Source organism: Candoia aspera, chromosome 6 (assembly GCF_035149785.1).
Source record: "Candoia aspera isolate rCanAsp1 chromosome 6, rCanAsp1.hap2, whole genome shotgun sequence".
Taxonomy (NCBI): domain Eukaryota; kingdom Metazoa; phylum Chordata; class Lepidosauria; order Squamata; family Boidae; genus Candoia; species Candoia aspera.
This window is the reverse complement of record NC_086158.1, coordinates 71,277,843-71,294,159: the sequence shown is the minus strand read 5'-3', so window position 1 is coordinate 71,294,159 and position 16,317 is coordinate 71,277,843. Positions and strand designations below refer to the sequence as shown.

The 16,317-nt window shown below is 41.6% G+C and overlaps 1 protein-coding gene across 1 annotated transcript in view; it reads right to left on the bottom strand.

Moving 5' to 3' along the window:
• The window catches only part of KNDC1 (kinase non-catalytic C-lobe domain containing 1), an 87,384-nt gene that overhangs the window by 53,243 nt on the left and 17,824 nt on the right, over positions 1-16,317 (bottom strand). The window contains exon 4 of the mRNA XM_063306574.1: positions 9,552-9,610. Within this exon, the coding sequence (XP_063162644.1) occupies positions 9,552-9,610 (59 nt within the window). The remainder of the gene's footprint in view (positions 1-9,551; positions 9,611-16,317) is intronic.

Here is a 16,317-nt window from a genome sequence, read left to right as displayed (position 1 = left end):
GGGCCCGACACCGAGAGGAAGTGAGAGCGCCAAGGGTGAGAATTTCAAGGTCCCCTCCTCGAGAGCGGAGATCTTTGGGGGCTACGAGGAAGGCCGATCGTCCAGCTGTGACGAAGGGACCGCCCGGAGTGGGGATAAAGTACTTTACTGTTAAATTCGATGGAGACCCAACCAAGCTGTCGTTTTTCCTTACCAATGCAAGAAGTTATATGGACGAATGGGAACAGTGCTTCCGTTCAGAAAGGGCTAAGATTAATGCCATTGCCACTAAGCTCAAGGGGTGGGCAGCTGATTGGTACATGCAGTTGTGTCAGTCGGAGGCCCCTGAGTTGGAGGAGTTTGAGGAATTCCTGTGGGCATTAAAATTACACTTTGAAGACCCGTTAGCTAAAGAAAGAGCAAAACGGGCATTGAAGGAGCTGTGCCAAGGGCCACGATCGGTGGCAGACTATGCTCTGGAATTTAAGGCTTTGGCTGGGAAAGCTGAGGATTGGTCCAAATCCACCTTAATAGAACTTTTTAAGGAAGTCCTAAGGTGGTCACTGGGGCGAGATGACCCGGACTCCTTGTATGAGTGGATACAGCTGGCAGGGAAGGCTGAGCATGCCCAAGAAACTTTTGCCCACCGAAGGGTGATGAAATATGCTAAGCTCAGCAAGGGTTCCCGCACCGCTGCAACCACTGGGAAGCCTGGGCAACGTGCGTGGGAAGAGGAGAGAGAGCGCTGCTACGCGAAGGGACAATGCCTCCGATGTGGGAAGGAAGGTCACCGAGCGGCAGCGTGCCCGAGAGGAAAGACCGAGAAACGTCTGGGAAAGTCATCGGGGAAGTCACCCTCTTTACCCAGGAAGATGAAGGTGGCTTTGGCTGAGACCGAGGCAGAGGAAGTCCCTTATTTCGGGGAGGAGGGGGAGCCCGAGCTGCTCCAGCCGGTGGGAAACGCCAGCCACCTGCTTTAAAGGGCGCCGCTGGGCAGGTGGTAGAGGAAGGGTGCGACCACATTTCGGTGAGCGGCAACTATCCTACACTGACAGTGAAAGTGAAGTTAGGCTCCCGCACAAGAACTGTTGAAGTGTGGGCATTGATCGATTCAGGGTGTTCACGTTGCTTGATGCACCCTGACATGGTGGCTGCTCTGGAGTTATCCAGGTTTCCGTTAAAACGTCCCATGATTTTTACCCAGCTGGATGGTTCTACCGCGGGGGGGAAGCCAGTCACCCATTCCACGGGTATGGTGGCATTGCAAATGGGCAGCCACCATGAGGGGCTGCTGTTTGTAGTGGCGCCTGTGGGGGGTCCTTTGGTCATTCTGGGGATCCCTTGGTTGGTCCAGCAAAACCCGTATATAAACTGGGTGCACAGGACTTTGACTTTTGGGGATGGTTTCTACCAAGCCCCTGGAGAGGACAACGCTCCACAGGCTGCAGTGGGGAGGGCGGCGGCAGCAACCCCGCATTTCGCTGCCACCCCACTGGAGGGCTTGCCGGAGCAATATCAGAGTTTTGCAGATGTGTTTGGTGAGAAAGAGGCAGACCAACTCCCACCTCATCGGAAAACAGATTGTGCCATAGAGTTGGTCCCTGATGCACAACTACCCAAGCCAAAAATGCCATGACACAAAAAGAACTGGCAGCGCTGCGGGAGTTTGTGGACGAAAACTTGGCCAGGGGTTTTATTGAACCAGCGAATTCGCCAGTAGGCACCCGTTTTGTTCCGTGCGAAGAAGGATGGGACATTGAGACTTTGTACAGATTACCGCAGATTAAATGCAGTATCAATATTGAACAAATATCCTTTGCCAATAATAAAAGACATGTTAGCACATCTGGCCAAGAGGAAGATCTTCTCTAAGCTGGATTTGGAAGAAGCCTATTTCCGTATACGTATACGGGAGGGGGATGAGTGGAAGACTGCTTTCAATTGTCCTCTGGGTTCTTTCCAGTACAAGGTTTTGCCGTTTGGTTTGGTGGGGGCACCTGGGGTGTTTATGCAATTGATCAATGAAGTGTTACATGAACATTTGTTCAAAGGAGTACTGGTCTATTTGGATGATGTTTTGATTTATACTGAAACGATGGAGGAACATGAGCATTTGGTGAAACAGGTGCTTAGCAAACTGAGAAAGGCTGAGCTTTATGCTAAACTATCTAAGTGTGAATTTCATAAGACTCAGCTTGACTATTTGGGGTACAGAATTTCCGACAAGGGTATTGAAATGGACCCTGCAAAAATTCAAGCTATTTTGGAATGGGAGCACCCGCGTACTCGCAGGCAGCTCCAGAGTTTTCTTGGCTTTTCCAACTATTATCGCCAGTTCATCCAGGGGTTTGTAGAAATTGCATTGCCTCTCACTGATTTATTATGGACAAAAGGGCTGGGGGACACACGGAAGGTGAAGAACCCGGGGGCGTTGCTCAATTGGACACCTGAGTGCCGGTTGGCATTTGACAAACTTAAGAACCTGTTCACTGTTAAGCCTATTCTGCAACACCCTGATCCCACTAAGCCCTTTGTGGTTCAAATGGATGCATCCGATTTCTCCATTGGGGCACTCTTGTTGCAGGCGGATGCTGCAGGCTCCCTGAAGCCCTGTGCCTATTTGTCCTGCAAATTTTCTGAGACGGAAAGGCGATGGCATGTTTGGGAGAAAGAGGTTTTTGCAGTCAAGGCTGCTTTGGACACATGGCGCCACCTCTTAGAGGGGGCCAAATGTCCTTTTGAGGTTTGGACTGACCATAAAAATTTGGAAGTGCTTAGCACGCCCCGTAAGCTCAGCCCTAAGCAGATCCGTTGGGCTCAATTTTTCAGCTGCTTTGATTTTAAACTGAAGTTCATTCCGGGAAAGAAAAACTTCCTGGCTGATGCGCTTTCCCGCCTGCCCCAGGATTCGGTCCAGGTACCTGACGTGGTGGGGACACTGTGGACAGAACCCCAGTTGGGTATGTCACACGCAGTCAGACTCGTGCGCAGCTGCCCTCAGCTTCAGTTTCACTGGCTGGGGGAACGCCGGCAGTTCCTTCGCAATTGCAACAAAAGTTTCTCTCCGAACTGAAATCTGACACTTGGTTGCAAGTGAATAGAGACAATGTTACATTTGACCGAGGCTTCGCATGGAAGCAGAACCGCCTCTATGTCCCTGACAGTTTGTGAAGGGAGATTTTGAGTAGATCTCATGATGATAAGGTGGCTGGTCATTCTGGCTTCGTGAAAACCTTACACCTGGTGCGCCGGCAATTCTGGTGGCCTACATTAAGACGTGATGTCAAAGACTGTGTCACTTCTTGTCCTGTCTGTGCCATGTCAAAACGGAAGGGGAGCAAACCGCAAGGCTTGCTACAGCCGGTGGCCAATCCCTCCCGTCCTTGGGAGGAGATCTCCATGGACTTTATTGTCGATTTGCCTCCTAGTCAGAGAAAGACTGTGATTTGGGTGGTGAAAGACTACTTCTCTAAACAAGCCCATTTCATTCCATGTGCCTCCATTCTGTCTGCTCAACAATTAGCCCGCCTCTTCCCAGTCCACATCTACAGGATCCACGGGAGCCCCTCCCGCTTGGTCACAGATCGTGGGACACAGTTTACTTCCCAGTTTTGGTGGGCATTTTTAAAGCTGGTGGGCACTAAACAGGCGTTGTCCACTGCGTCGCATCCTGAGACTGACAGATCTACAGAGGCTCTTAATTCGACCCTTGAGCAATTTCTGCACGCATTTGTTAACTATCAGCAGGACAATTGGGTTGATCTCCTGCCTTTTGCTGAGGTGGCTTACAACAACGCTGTCCATCAGAGCATGGGGCACACCCCTTTCCGTGCTGTTTTTGGCTGGGATTTTGTGCCATTCCTGATCTGCCTCAGCCCACTACACCGCCTTGTTCTGCTTCGGATTGGGCTGCACACCTGGCCGATTCCTGGCCGGTAATTCAACAAGCGCTGGCTGATGCCCAATCCGCCTATAAACTGCATGCTGATAAGAGACGAGCACTTCAACCTGCCTTTAAAGTTGGGGATAAGGTCTACCTTTCCACCAAGTTCATTAAGTCTCCTCAACCCTTGAAGAAATTAGTTCCTAGATTTGTTGGTCCTTTTCCCACTGTGGGAGTTGTGAACCCTGTCACGTTTAAATTGGATTTACCACACAATCTTAGACGTTTCCGTCCTGTTTTTCATTGCAGCTTGCTCAAGCCTGTCAACCACTCCGATCGCTGGCATCTGCAACCTACACCTCCTGCGCCAATCATGATTGACGGGCAACAACATTTTGAGGTGAAGGAGGTCCTCGATTCTCGCCGGCTTCGTGGCACTTTGCAGTACCTAATCCGATGGAAACATTTCCCCCACCCTGAGTGGGTGGCTGCCCGCGATGTTCACTCTCCTGTTTTAGTTAGACGCTTCCACATTGCTTACCCTATGAAACCTGCTCCTTAGTATTTTTGGGGGGGCGGTATGTCATGTTCACCGTTCCAATGTTCCTGGTACATCATAATGTTTCACCTGTCATTTACCTGATACGTGTTTGATCTGGGAAGGGAGGAGGATTCCATCTCGGGGAGTTGTTATCTGTTGGCTGTTGGTTTGGAATGTGTTTGGGTTATCTCATGTGTTCAAGGTTACTTTCCCAGGATCAGTAGAAAACGGTTAACAACACCTGGGGGGGGGGAGTTTGCTATGGCTGGGCGAGGGGAGGGATTACGTTTTCATTCTCAGCTTTCTCTGTATTTGCATACTATTCTCACAATAAATCAGATATCATTAAGTACCTGCTTGTGAGTCTGACTCTGTTAGGATAGGCAATCATTACAGGTAGGTAATATCAGTCAACAGACTTGCACTGATGGTGTTACCTAGTTGGGCAATGTAACACTGTCAAGGAAATAATCATAGAGAGCACCAAGGACACTGTTCAACGCTGAGCTACAGATATTCTCTTCTATTGATTCCCACACATACCCAACCTAGTAAGAGAAAAATATATCTGTAGTACCATGTAGCCACTTCAATGGTGATTTTCCAGATATGAACACAATGCATTAACCCTATGTCCATGGTAAATTAGCAGGCATTTAGAAAACACCACCACTCTGACTGGAAAAGTTGAAAAATTAGGGGGGGGAAAGCATTTTTTTTTGTAGATGGTTGAGGAACTTTAAAAAGCAAAATAGGTTTGAAGTCAAACAGAGGCTTAAGGTACTCACTCTGCCCCTTAACTCACCCCTAGACCTGTAGAACTGAAAAAGTCCACCCCACCCATTCCAGTGGCATCATGTTCACTGTCCTTGGTCCCTGTGGTCTCCAGGCAGGTTACCAAAGCAATGAATAACTTTCAGGGCAAAAATTATGGGTGACCTCTGATCTACAGCGGTAATAATTAAGTTAAGCAATCAGGGCTACATTGGAATATATAACTGATTCCTGATCATAGTGTGCTGTGTTAATATATCCTATACATTATGCATGTACTTTTTAAATCAAACACTAGGGCTGCAGGGAGATGGCATGAACACAAATAAAGCCTATTACAGTCAAGCAAAGAATATTTGTACAACCGCAGGATACTGTCTGCACTGATTACCGTAGCAGTTCAGAGCTGAAGAACCAAAACAGTTTTTTTATCCCGATTATCGGTTTAGTTCATTGACTATGGACCTGCTGGGGATAAAACTAAAAAGAGCACTCTAATTACACATGACATTTTACACTTGCAAGTATATAAATTAATCAGCATTGAAAGGCTTGCAGATGGCTAAGCAAACAATTCTTTGTATTGTGCATTTTAAGTTCAAAAGCCTATCTGTGGTACTGCATCTGCAATCACATATCCCCTTCACAAAGTAGCAGAAGCCGGTCTCTGTGTGAGTATAGCTTTTTTCCATTGTGACCTAAAATAGTTTATGGTTTCTAGTGAAAAAGCAGTAATTCATATCAGTACATACAACTGTTACAGGGAGCACAACCCCCATTGAAAAGTAACAACACAGAAAAGAATCAATTCATGCCAGGATCACTTTTTGTATAAAGTAGCTAGGAACGTAGCTAGCATTCCAACCTTATCAATCTGGGACTGCAGCCTTCAAACTTCTACTTCTCAATTTTATCCATAGAACTACTTCCGTAGAAATGCATCACCAATGAGCCATCCTTAACCAATCTATATCATGCTCTCTGACAAGGCAACACTTTACATTACTCTATGGGGAGTTCTTGGTGCCCTCTGAGCTTGGTTGCTTCCTCACAGAAGTGTCATTACCCAACTACAAGTAGTCCTTGCTTAACAACCATTCGTTTAACGAAGGTTCAGCGATACAACAGGGCTAAAAAAAGCTACTTACAACCTGTCCTCAAAGTTACAACCATCGCACCACCCCTGCAGTCACGTGATCACGATTTGGGCACTTGGCAACCAGCTCACATTTATGAGCAGCTGCAGCATCCAGCAGTTACATGATCACGATTTGCAACCTTCCCAGCTGGCTTCCAACAAGCAAAATAATAGGGAACCATTGATTCAATTAATGACTGCTTGATTCGCTTTACAACTGTGGAAAAATGGTCATAAAATTGGGTCCAGTCACATGATGCCTTGCTTAATGATTGCATCACTTAGCAACTGAAACTCTGATCCCAATTGTGGTCATTAAGTGAGGACTACCTGTAAGTAACATTACCAGTGCTTGTAGTTCTGAGTAATGCTTGAGCAAAGGGAGTTTTTGACAATATCAGGAGCAGTGCCAGATTTAAAGAAGTCCATAAAGGCTGCCCTCCTTGTGCCTTCCTCCAAATAAAGTCAGGGGTAGGAACTGCAGCCACTTCACTCAGCACTTTCCCCCTGGCCACCCCAATCTGAACAGCCCTGTCCCAATAACCTGCACCTTGCTTCTATTCCAATAGTTCAACAAACCAGGCAGCTGCCCCCAATTACACTAGATTAAATGCCAGTCAAGAACAAGTTATCCTACCAAGTAAACGTCATATTAGAAACAATTAAAATAATATACTTCTACTATTATTTGCATATCCAGGAAACTGAGCAGAATTAGATACTAGTGCAAAGCAAACTCCAGACCAGATGGGAGCTTTCTCTGAATCTTCTGAATGGCAGTTTGTATGAGGCACCTTGCATTCATACTCAGCACAATTAAACTTCTCAGCTCTACTGTTAACAATAACTGGGATTTTTTTATCAATTATTTTAAAAGATTTAAAAGACCCACATGTGTGAGTCGATGTAGGTTATGCTCGCAGAAATGATTGTACCATTACTTTCTCCATAGGTTCTTTCTGCATTCATCTGAGAGAGTTTGAAGATCCAAATCACTGTGTTATAAGTATCTGTTCCATTATTACCATTTGTCCTACAGCCATAGAAATGGTTATTCTGCTGGTTCATTTAGGGTTATTATATTCCTCAGCCCTTTGATAATTGGAACATTTTATTTCACCAGACTGATGCAAGAGTGCGTATTCATGGAACCAGATCAATGCGTTAACAGCAGAAGTTGTAGAATAGGAATTCACAATGGAAGTGTTGACCACATCATCAATTCTGTGTCTCTGTGTTGGCATTGCAATGATTAGAAAAATGGTTTTCCTGGTGCAGAAGTTAGTGGTCACTAAACAGCACCTGCAATAAAGCTAGTATTCTGCTAAAACAGCTCTCACTATTCCAGCTTTCAACAGTTCCTGAATAGCCTTCAAAGGGACCTTAATATATAGCTCACTGAAATAAAATAAATTATTTGTATTAGCTATGAGATGACAGCACAAATGACTTATCACCAGAGCATCCTACCCCACAGGGTTATAGCTGAGGTATGAGCCAAAGCTGAGCAAAGGTTCTCCTGGCTGTTTCTACTTCATGGTTAATCAGGAGTCATGAGTTCAGGAAAACATCCCAAATCATGGATCTTCTCCTTCAGAGGGAGTGCTACCCCATCAAGAACCAAAGGTTGTACTGCAACGGAGGCAAACTTAGTGCTAAAATGGAGCCAGTGGAACCAAGCCACTATGTGAGATCTAATTTGAGCCTCATTCCATTCACTCCCTCATAGTCTCTGAACTGAATAAAGACTGCACTTATCCACTACACTGCACCTCCAATTCAGCCCAGGGTGAAGACATATAACTGAATATTGTGCTAACAGATGGATGATCTCTCCCAGCAGTTTCATGTAGATGTGAGAGAGCACCAAACCCTGCAACACTCCATTAATGGTGGCCAGGAACTTAATCTCTTGTTCTTCACCACTACTGACTACAGTACAGTGGACCATTATAGTACAATGCCTCCAGCCCTTGCAAGAAGTCCAATGAAATAGCTTAATTAATGGTATCAAATGCACTGAGAGATCCAGCAGGTCCTGCCACAGATCATTCACAATAGTGACCAATGCAGTTTCTATTTCATATATGGGCATAAAACCTGACTGAAAGAGGTCTAGGTAATCGACTTCACCCAGAACCCTCTGTAATTAGGCCCCCTCCCCCTCTCTCTACTACCCATTTCCAGAATGGAAGATTGGAGATCGGGTGGAGGTTATTCAGCATCTCTGAATTGAGGGATAGTTTGTTCATGCACAAGGGACTTGTTTTCCCAAAACTGAGGAGGGTGGGAGTGCTCAGCACTCTGCTCTAAAACATTTAAAATTTATTAGGGAATAACAGTATTTCTACTTCTCCATTCCTGTTTTGTACAGATCCTATATAGTGGGTGCTTAAGTCTGAGGACATGCCATGCAACAACCCTATACAGTCCTATAACTAGGATTAAGATACCATTAATACTTGATGTTTCATTGTTTGAAAGAAACAATACAAACAGAAAATCCTCATTCAAACCTGAAAAAAACCCACTTTAATCACCAATAAAAGTCTCTTAATGTTTGTGATGTAGATTTGAGAAATCTATAAATTTCAAACCCAGCTAAAATAAAAAAAATAATATGAGGAACTAGTTAGTCTTCTGATCTGTATTTCAATATATTACATAACAGAAGTAAGAAAATATTAAATAGGATTTTCAGTAGAAAACCAACACTGAAGAGGCCTTTGGATATCTGATCTTGGAGGCTAATGAATTAGTGTGCACAATTAAGCCTCTAATTCAATTCAACACTAAATAACATTTAAGAATCATTAGACTAGGAAGATCCATTTGTTCATTATACCAGAAGATAAAATATTCCAACATTAATTATTTTTATAGGCAATACCAAGTAATTTTATAGCTTGCTATAATGTTTACAGTTAGCCCATGAACAAATGGATCCAATGCAAAAAACAAAACATGAAAGTAAGTTTATTATAAATGAATACATTTATCAAACATTTTCTTCCATTATGTTGTTATGGAGTAATTACTTAAAAGTCATTGTCCACACAATAGGGATGGCAACAGAAGATTTATATAATAATAGATTCTGACTAAATTCTAGAGGAGAAAACATACAGATATTCATGTTTGGGAACCAAAGTACATACCAAGCATTCAACATTTTAACAAAATTTCTTTACAATTAAAAAAGATCTGAGTTGTTACAAGAACACTTTATTACTTACCTCAAATGTGTTACCTGTTTCATCAATCTCTGGAGGGACAAAAGCACCTTCTGGATCATCTTTGAAAAGAATTTCATATTAAGACATTAAAATTGGTTAAACTCCAAGGCAGACCAAAAATCACTTCAATCAACAAATAGTAGGTTCAGTTTAGACTGAAGGTAACACCCAAAAATTCCCCAGTGTGTGTGTGAAGTTATATTCTACTTTGTTTTGCTCTGCTATAAGCAGCAAAGGTAATAATTGTACTACTATCCTTGTGTGTAAGAAAATAAAATTCTCACCTACAAAATTTCTTAGTAATAGAAAAACAAAAAATAAATTACAGAATTCTGCAGTATAAATGCCACATAAGCAAGCTATTTTCCCATTTTCTCATAAAACTATTGCAATAGGAAGTTCTGTGGAAGTCAGTAACATTTCATTTAAGAAGTTTATAATAGTTTACTCTATAATAAGAGTAAAAAAAAAAAGTACCACAGCTATCACTGAACACTACAAATCATAAAATATAAATCACAAAATTAGGGTCATTCATCGATACCTTGAAAGCTGAAAGCTATCAATCCATTTAGGTAGGACAAGGAAGACAGATTGGTATCTTTTTGCATACTCCTATTGCCAAAATATTAGATGTTCACTCTAGGCTTTTCAGAGGAGATATCCAACAGATAATTCTCACAGGGCTAGAAAGATCTTACATATAAACAGTCCCAGGGTGTCCCAATTAATTTCTCAGTTAATTTCCTTGATTCCTCTCTACAATCCAGGAGGGACATAGAAGAAACATTTAAGTAGCATTCAAGAGAACTGTACATTCTGAGATGTCCTACAGTACTGTTTACACTATCTATTTGTTGTCATACAGCATAAACATTCTATGCCAGATATATTTTTGGAAGGTAGTCAAGCTACTGAAAATTAACTTCAGTGCGTCAATTTTACTGTTTCAACATATCAATCTAAAAGCTATTAGTTATGACACAACTTTTTGTGATCTTTCCAAATTATTGAGATGCTGTATTAAATACCTTGAATGTGGTATGTCAGATTTGGACCTCCCCACTTTTATAAGCCATGCAAAAGGGATCTGATAAAGTTTATACTACTTTATCAAAATAAACTAATTTTATTAACCCACAGTCATTTTTATAGGCTTACATGGCTGTATCACAGACATGGCTGGGAAGAATGGGTGTGCAGCTTCCTGGGTGAGAAACAGAATGGAGGAGAGCCTCTTCCCAGTAAGGGTACAGGCGGGCTCACTCAACCAACGGCTCCACTAGGAACAGGCTTTTAGAGGAAAAGGCCCTGGCATGAAAGTTGGGCTATGTATTTAGGTTAATGCGGGGTATGTGAATGTGATAGTGAGGACACATCCTGCTGTCTCACTGGGTACTTGTTTTTTGGACTGAGTGGAAGCTCCAATTTGAACAGCTCAGGAGGGTATTCTTGAAATTTCAGGGGGCTGATGATTTCAGGAAGCAAATAATCACAATGGCAAGCAAAGCAACTGGGGGCACTGGACTAGCAATTTAATGCTGGTCCCTGCTTCTAGCCCATCTGCTTCTTCCTGGGGTCCGGCTGTCTCATAGCTGGGCTGGGGTTCGAGTCATCCAGGCTATTGCTGTTGGACGATTTCAATCATCATGCCCTGTGTGTTAGGTCTGGATGGATCAGTATTTCATGGCAATCTCAGGCTAATCTCAGGTGATCTCACACTTGATGTGTACAGACAATCACATGCAAGATCTGCTCTTTTTATTTTATTTTTAAAAACTTTAAAGCTGATGATGTGCAGTCTGAAGGACACTGGGATGAGTCCTTTGCACCTTTGCAATGGTCAGATCACTTCCTGGTCAATAAGCAATGCTTGTCAGCAAGCTTGACCTCCTCAGATGTCAGGACCAAGTGATTAAGGAGATGGGAGCATGCAGGGAGACCTTTTCAGTGGTGGCCACAACATGGTAGAATAGCTTGCCCTCTGAGGTTCATTTGGTCCCCATACTGTTGGCTTTTCGTAAAGCCATAAAAATGACATTGTTTTAACAGGTATTGAAGCAATAGCCTGAGTACAGGGCTGCCTTTTGTTTTGACTGGATATTATTTTGGATTATTGCTTTTAAGTTTAAAGTTAATGGGATGTTGGTTTTTATTCTGAGACTGAGGGGTGTTCTGATTTTCCTCTTTTGTGATGTATTCTGTTCTTCTAAACCACCTGGAGTCTTTGCAATTGTGCAAAACATATAAATGTATGCGTTAAATAAATAAATAAATGTTGTTGTTGTTGTTGTTAGTTGCAGTTGAGTTGTTTACGACTCATGGCGACCCTATGTATAACAGAACGAAATGCTGTTAGGTTTTGCTCCATATGCCTGACTGTTCCAATGTTTGCATCCATTGTTGAGATAATTGTATCAATCCATCACACTGAAGGTCTTCCTCTTTTCCGCTGGCCCTCAACTTTACCAAACATGATGTCCTTTTCAAGCGATTGGTCTTTCCTGACGATGTGCCCAAAGTATGAGAGTCTAAGCCTAGTTATCTTCACCTCTAGGGAACATTCTGGTTGCATTTCTTCTAAAACTGATTTGTTTGTTCTGGCAGTCCATGGTATTTTCAATAATCTTTGCCAACACCACAATTCGATTGCATCAATTCTTATCTTCCTTTTTTAATGTCCAACTTTCACAGGCGTATGTGGCAATTGAAAAGACCATGGTGTGAGTCAGACGCACCTTTGTTTTTAAACTGGCATATTTACTTCTGAAAATTTTAGATATGTCTTTGATGGCAGATTTTCCCAGCACAATATGTCATTTGATTTCTTGATTACTACTTCCCTTGGCACTGATCATTGATCTGAGTAGACTGATCTCTACTGAAGTTGTTGACAACTTCAATTTCTTCTCTATTGTTTATTGGTCCATTTGTGAGTATCTTCATCTTCTTCACATTCAGGTGTAGTCTGTATTGCTAACTACAATCTTTGATCTTCATCAGCAAGTACTTCAAGTTTTCTTCACTTCCAGCAAGCAAAGTTGTATCATCTGCATATCACAGGTTGTTAATGAGTCTTCCACCAATTCTGATACCCTGTTCTTCTTCGTACATTGCTGCTTCTCAAATTATTTGTTCAGTGTACACATTGAATAAGTAGGGTGAAAGTATACAACCTTGACGCACACCTTTTCCAATTTTGAACCACTCGGTATCACCGTTTTCTGTTCCAACAACTGCCCCTTGATCCGTGTATGGGTTCCTCATGAGTATGATCAAGTGCTCTGGAATTCCCATTCTTCGTAATATTAACCATAACTTGTTATGGTCCACCCAGTGAAATGCCTTTGCGTAATCAATGAAACAGAGGTAAACATCTTTCCAGTATTCTTTACATTCAGCCAAGATCCATCTGACATCAGCAATGATATCTCTCATACCGCGTCCTCTCTAAATCCAGCTTGGACTTCTGGTAGTTCTCTATCAATGTAAGGCTGCAAATGTTGTTGAATTATTTTCAGCAAAATTTTGCTAGCATGTGAAATTAATGAAATTGTTCAATAATTTCCACATTCTGTTTGAACTCCTTTCTTTGGAATGGGTATGAATAAATACAATCCTCCAAAACATTTAAAAATAAGTTATGAATCTAAGTACATAATTTAAAAAATATCTAAATCAGGCAGTGAGCAAAGCAAAGTTCTTCAGCACAAAACCTGCAACAACATTCTCTATTTAATACATTATACAGCTTGGGTGGGATGAGAAGAAATATTTTTGGCATCAAATTTAAAATGGAGCATTGGAAAAAGAACTTGTTATCAATACATTAACTAAAGAACGTATTTGTGAATCAAATGTCTCAATTATTTTATTTTAAACATTCAAGTGCAATGAAGAGACTGTTCATACTCTTTCAAATCTGCTCAGTTCATGCTTTTACACATCACAATTGAAGCCACTGCCTCATTAGTAAGAGAGACGATTCTATCAGAACATTTTCCACAAAATGTGTTCCCTTGTCATTTCAACAATTACATCAGGGTGAAATGAAACATAAAAAGGCACTGTCAATGCACTTACAAAGAGATCTAGCAGCCTCAGTAATGCTGACATTATTATTAAATAAAAGTGTGTGAATACAGTATCATTTGTTAGGCATGAAAAAAAAATATCCCAGTTCACATAGAATGCTCTGCCTGATCTTACTAATGAAATGTTAATACCAGCATACAGTAGGCCCCATGTAACATCCTAGAAAAAACTATGCATATCCTTCAGATGTTAATCAGCATGCTTCTGACTGAACAAACTCCAGCACTAATGAGGACAAGTAAACAAGAAGCTATCTGTAGAGGGGAACTGTGGAAGGCACTCCACTGTAACCTATTCATGAAGGATTATTCATATCTTCTTTACACACTCATTTTTTTCATTGATCAAGCAAGGCTTTAAAAACACTAAATCATCCAAGCTGCATCATGAGGACACTTCTTAATAAATTGGAAATCTAAAGGCAGAGCTTCAAAATTATGAATGCTATCAAAATGGTTGTTCAGTTATGTGTTTGCATGCCAGTATATTAATTTAAATATTAGAATGAATTAGAGCACTGAATTTACTGTAAGATTAGCATGACTTTAAAATTGGTAGAAGAAACATCAATAATCTTCTATGCTGATGACACTACTCTGACAGCTGAAATGCAAATGATCTGCAAACTCTAGTAATAAAAGTCAAGGATCATAGTGAAAAAATGGGACTAAGATTAAATATAAAGAAGATTCAATTAATGATAACAGGTACAGCAACCAGCCTTAGAACAGACAGTGATGATACTGAAATGATGGGTAGTTTTTGCCTTTGGGGACCAATTATTAACAGTAAAGAAATCAGCTGTCAAGAACCATAGACTAGCACCTAGTAGGATAGCAATGATGGCCTTGGAAAAAATATTCAGATGGTGCGATGTCCCTACTGGAATCATGCGGGAAGTGGTTTCCCCTGTAACACTCTAGGGAAGCAAAAGTTGGACTTTGAAGAAGCAGGATAAAAAGAGTATTGACACTTTTGAATGTTGGTATTGGGAAAGACTCCTGAGAATACCAAGGATAGCCAAGAAACAAACTAATGGATCATCAAACAAATCAACCCAGAGTTCTCACTTGAGGCACAAATGACCAGGCTCAAATTATCCTACTTCAGATTCATTATGCAAATACCTAGCTCTCTGGAGAGGTCTATAATGCTGGTGTCATGTTCACTGATTCAATGTAGTTTATACATCGTAATATTTCACATGCCATGGTGCTGACGCGCGTTTCTGTTTGGGAGGGAGCTGCTCTGAGACCTTGTACCAAGCTCTGTATGTGAAATCAGTACAATGGAATGTGTTTGGGTTATGTTATCTGTTCAAGGACTTTTCCCGCAGACCATCAGAAACCGTTAGGAGCACCTGGGATTGTGGACTTGAGAAGATTCTATGGGGGGAGGGATCTCATTTGCACCGAGGGTTTTTAGTTTGAATTTGGCACACTTTCATCATCCTCAGCTTTCTCTGTGATCCTGCATACTATTCTTTAATAAATCAGATATCTTTGAATTCATACTCATGAGTCTGATGGTGTTTTAGAATAGGCAACCATTACAGCTGGGAAAGGTGGAAGGAAAAAGAAGAAGAGGACAACTAGCAACAAGGTGAATGGACTTGACTACAGAGGTGATGGGTGTGCTCCTGGAAGGTGAAAAGGATCAGGTGGAGACAGATCCTCTTGGAGAAAATCGATGTGGTTGCCAAGAGTTAATACAGACTTAATGACACATTATCCATCTATCTATCCATCCATCCATCCATCCATCCATCCATCCATCCATCCCTCCATCCATATGAGAGTATACCTGACTTTGAGACAAAATTTTATTTTCAATTATTATTGCTTAAAATATAGGATAAAATTGCTGTTCAAAAGATATCAAAATATGCAGAAATTGCCAACAGCCAGCTACAAATCTTCAAAACACTGAGCACTGTTCTCATAAATGCAGAGAATCACCAGGAAACTGACAAATATAAATTACTCTGAATTCAAACATAACATTAAGCCAGGATCTCTTACAGCTTGTTGAACAAGCTGATCTGGTTTGTACATCATATTGATGCAAAAAACTAACTGCAGTGATGATTAGTGTTATGTAAGAAGATTGCCTTTAAGTCAGCAGGACTATGACAATGGACTAGCTTGTCCTCCTGTACTGGCTGTGTACTCCTATCACTGCTGCAAGAAGAGTTTAAAGCTTTTTTTTAAATCTATGTTTGATTATTAATCACAATTTACTATGTTGTTTGAAATACAAATCATGGCTGATCTTAACTATAGATGGTAGAAACAGACTAACAGGACAACATAGTTTGTCAGGTCGATACACTGTTAAATTTAAGCGTGAACATTTAAGAGTTCACACAACACTTTACAATGTAGCTAACCTAAAATGGAAGCCAAAGCTTGCTTTGCAAGTATGCAAAGCAATGGGACTGGAAGAAAGGCAATGGGGAGGTGACTAAGTTCATTATGGTTTAAATTAAGACGCAAAGACAGACTGCATATCTTAAGTCAGTAAAGTAAAGCCACAGAATGGACGAAGTTTTTCTAGCCCAGGGTTTCTCAACCTTGGCAACTTTAAGATGTGTAGACTTCAACTCCCAGAATTCTGCAGCCAGCATGGGAGTTGAAGTCCACACATCTTAAAGTTTCCAAGGTTGAGAAAC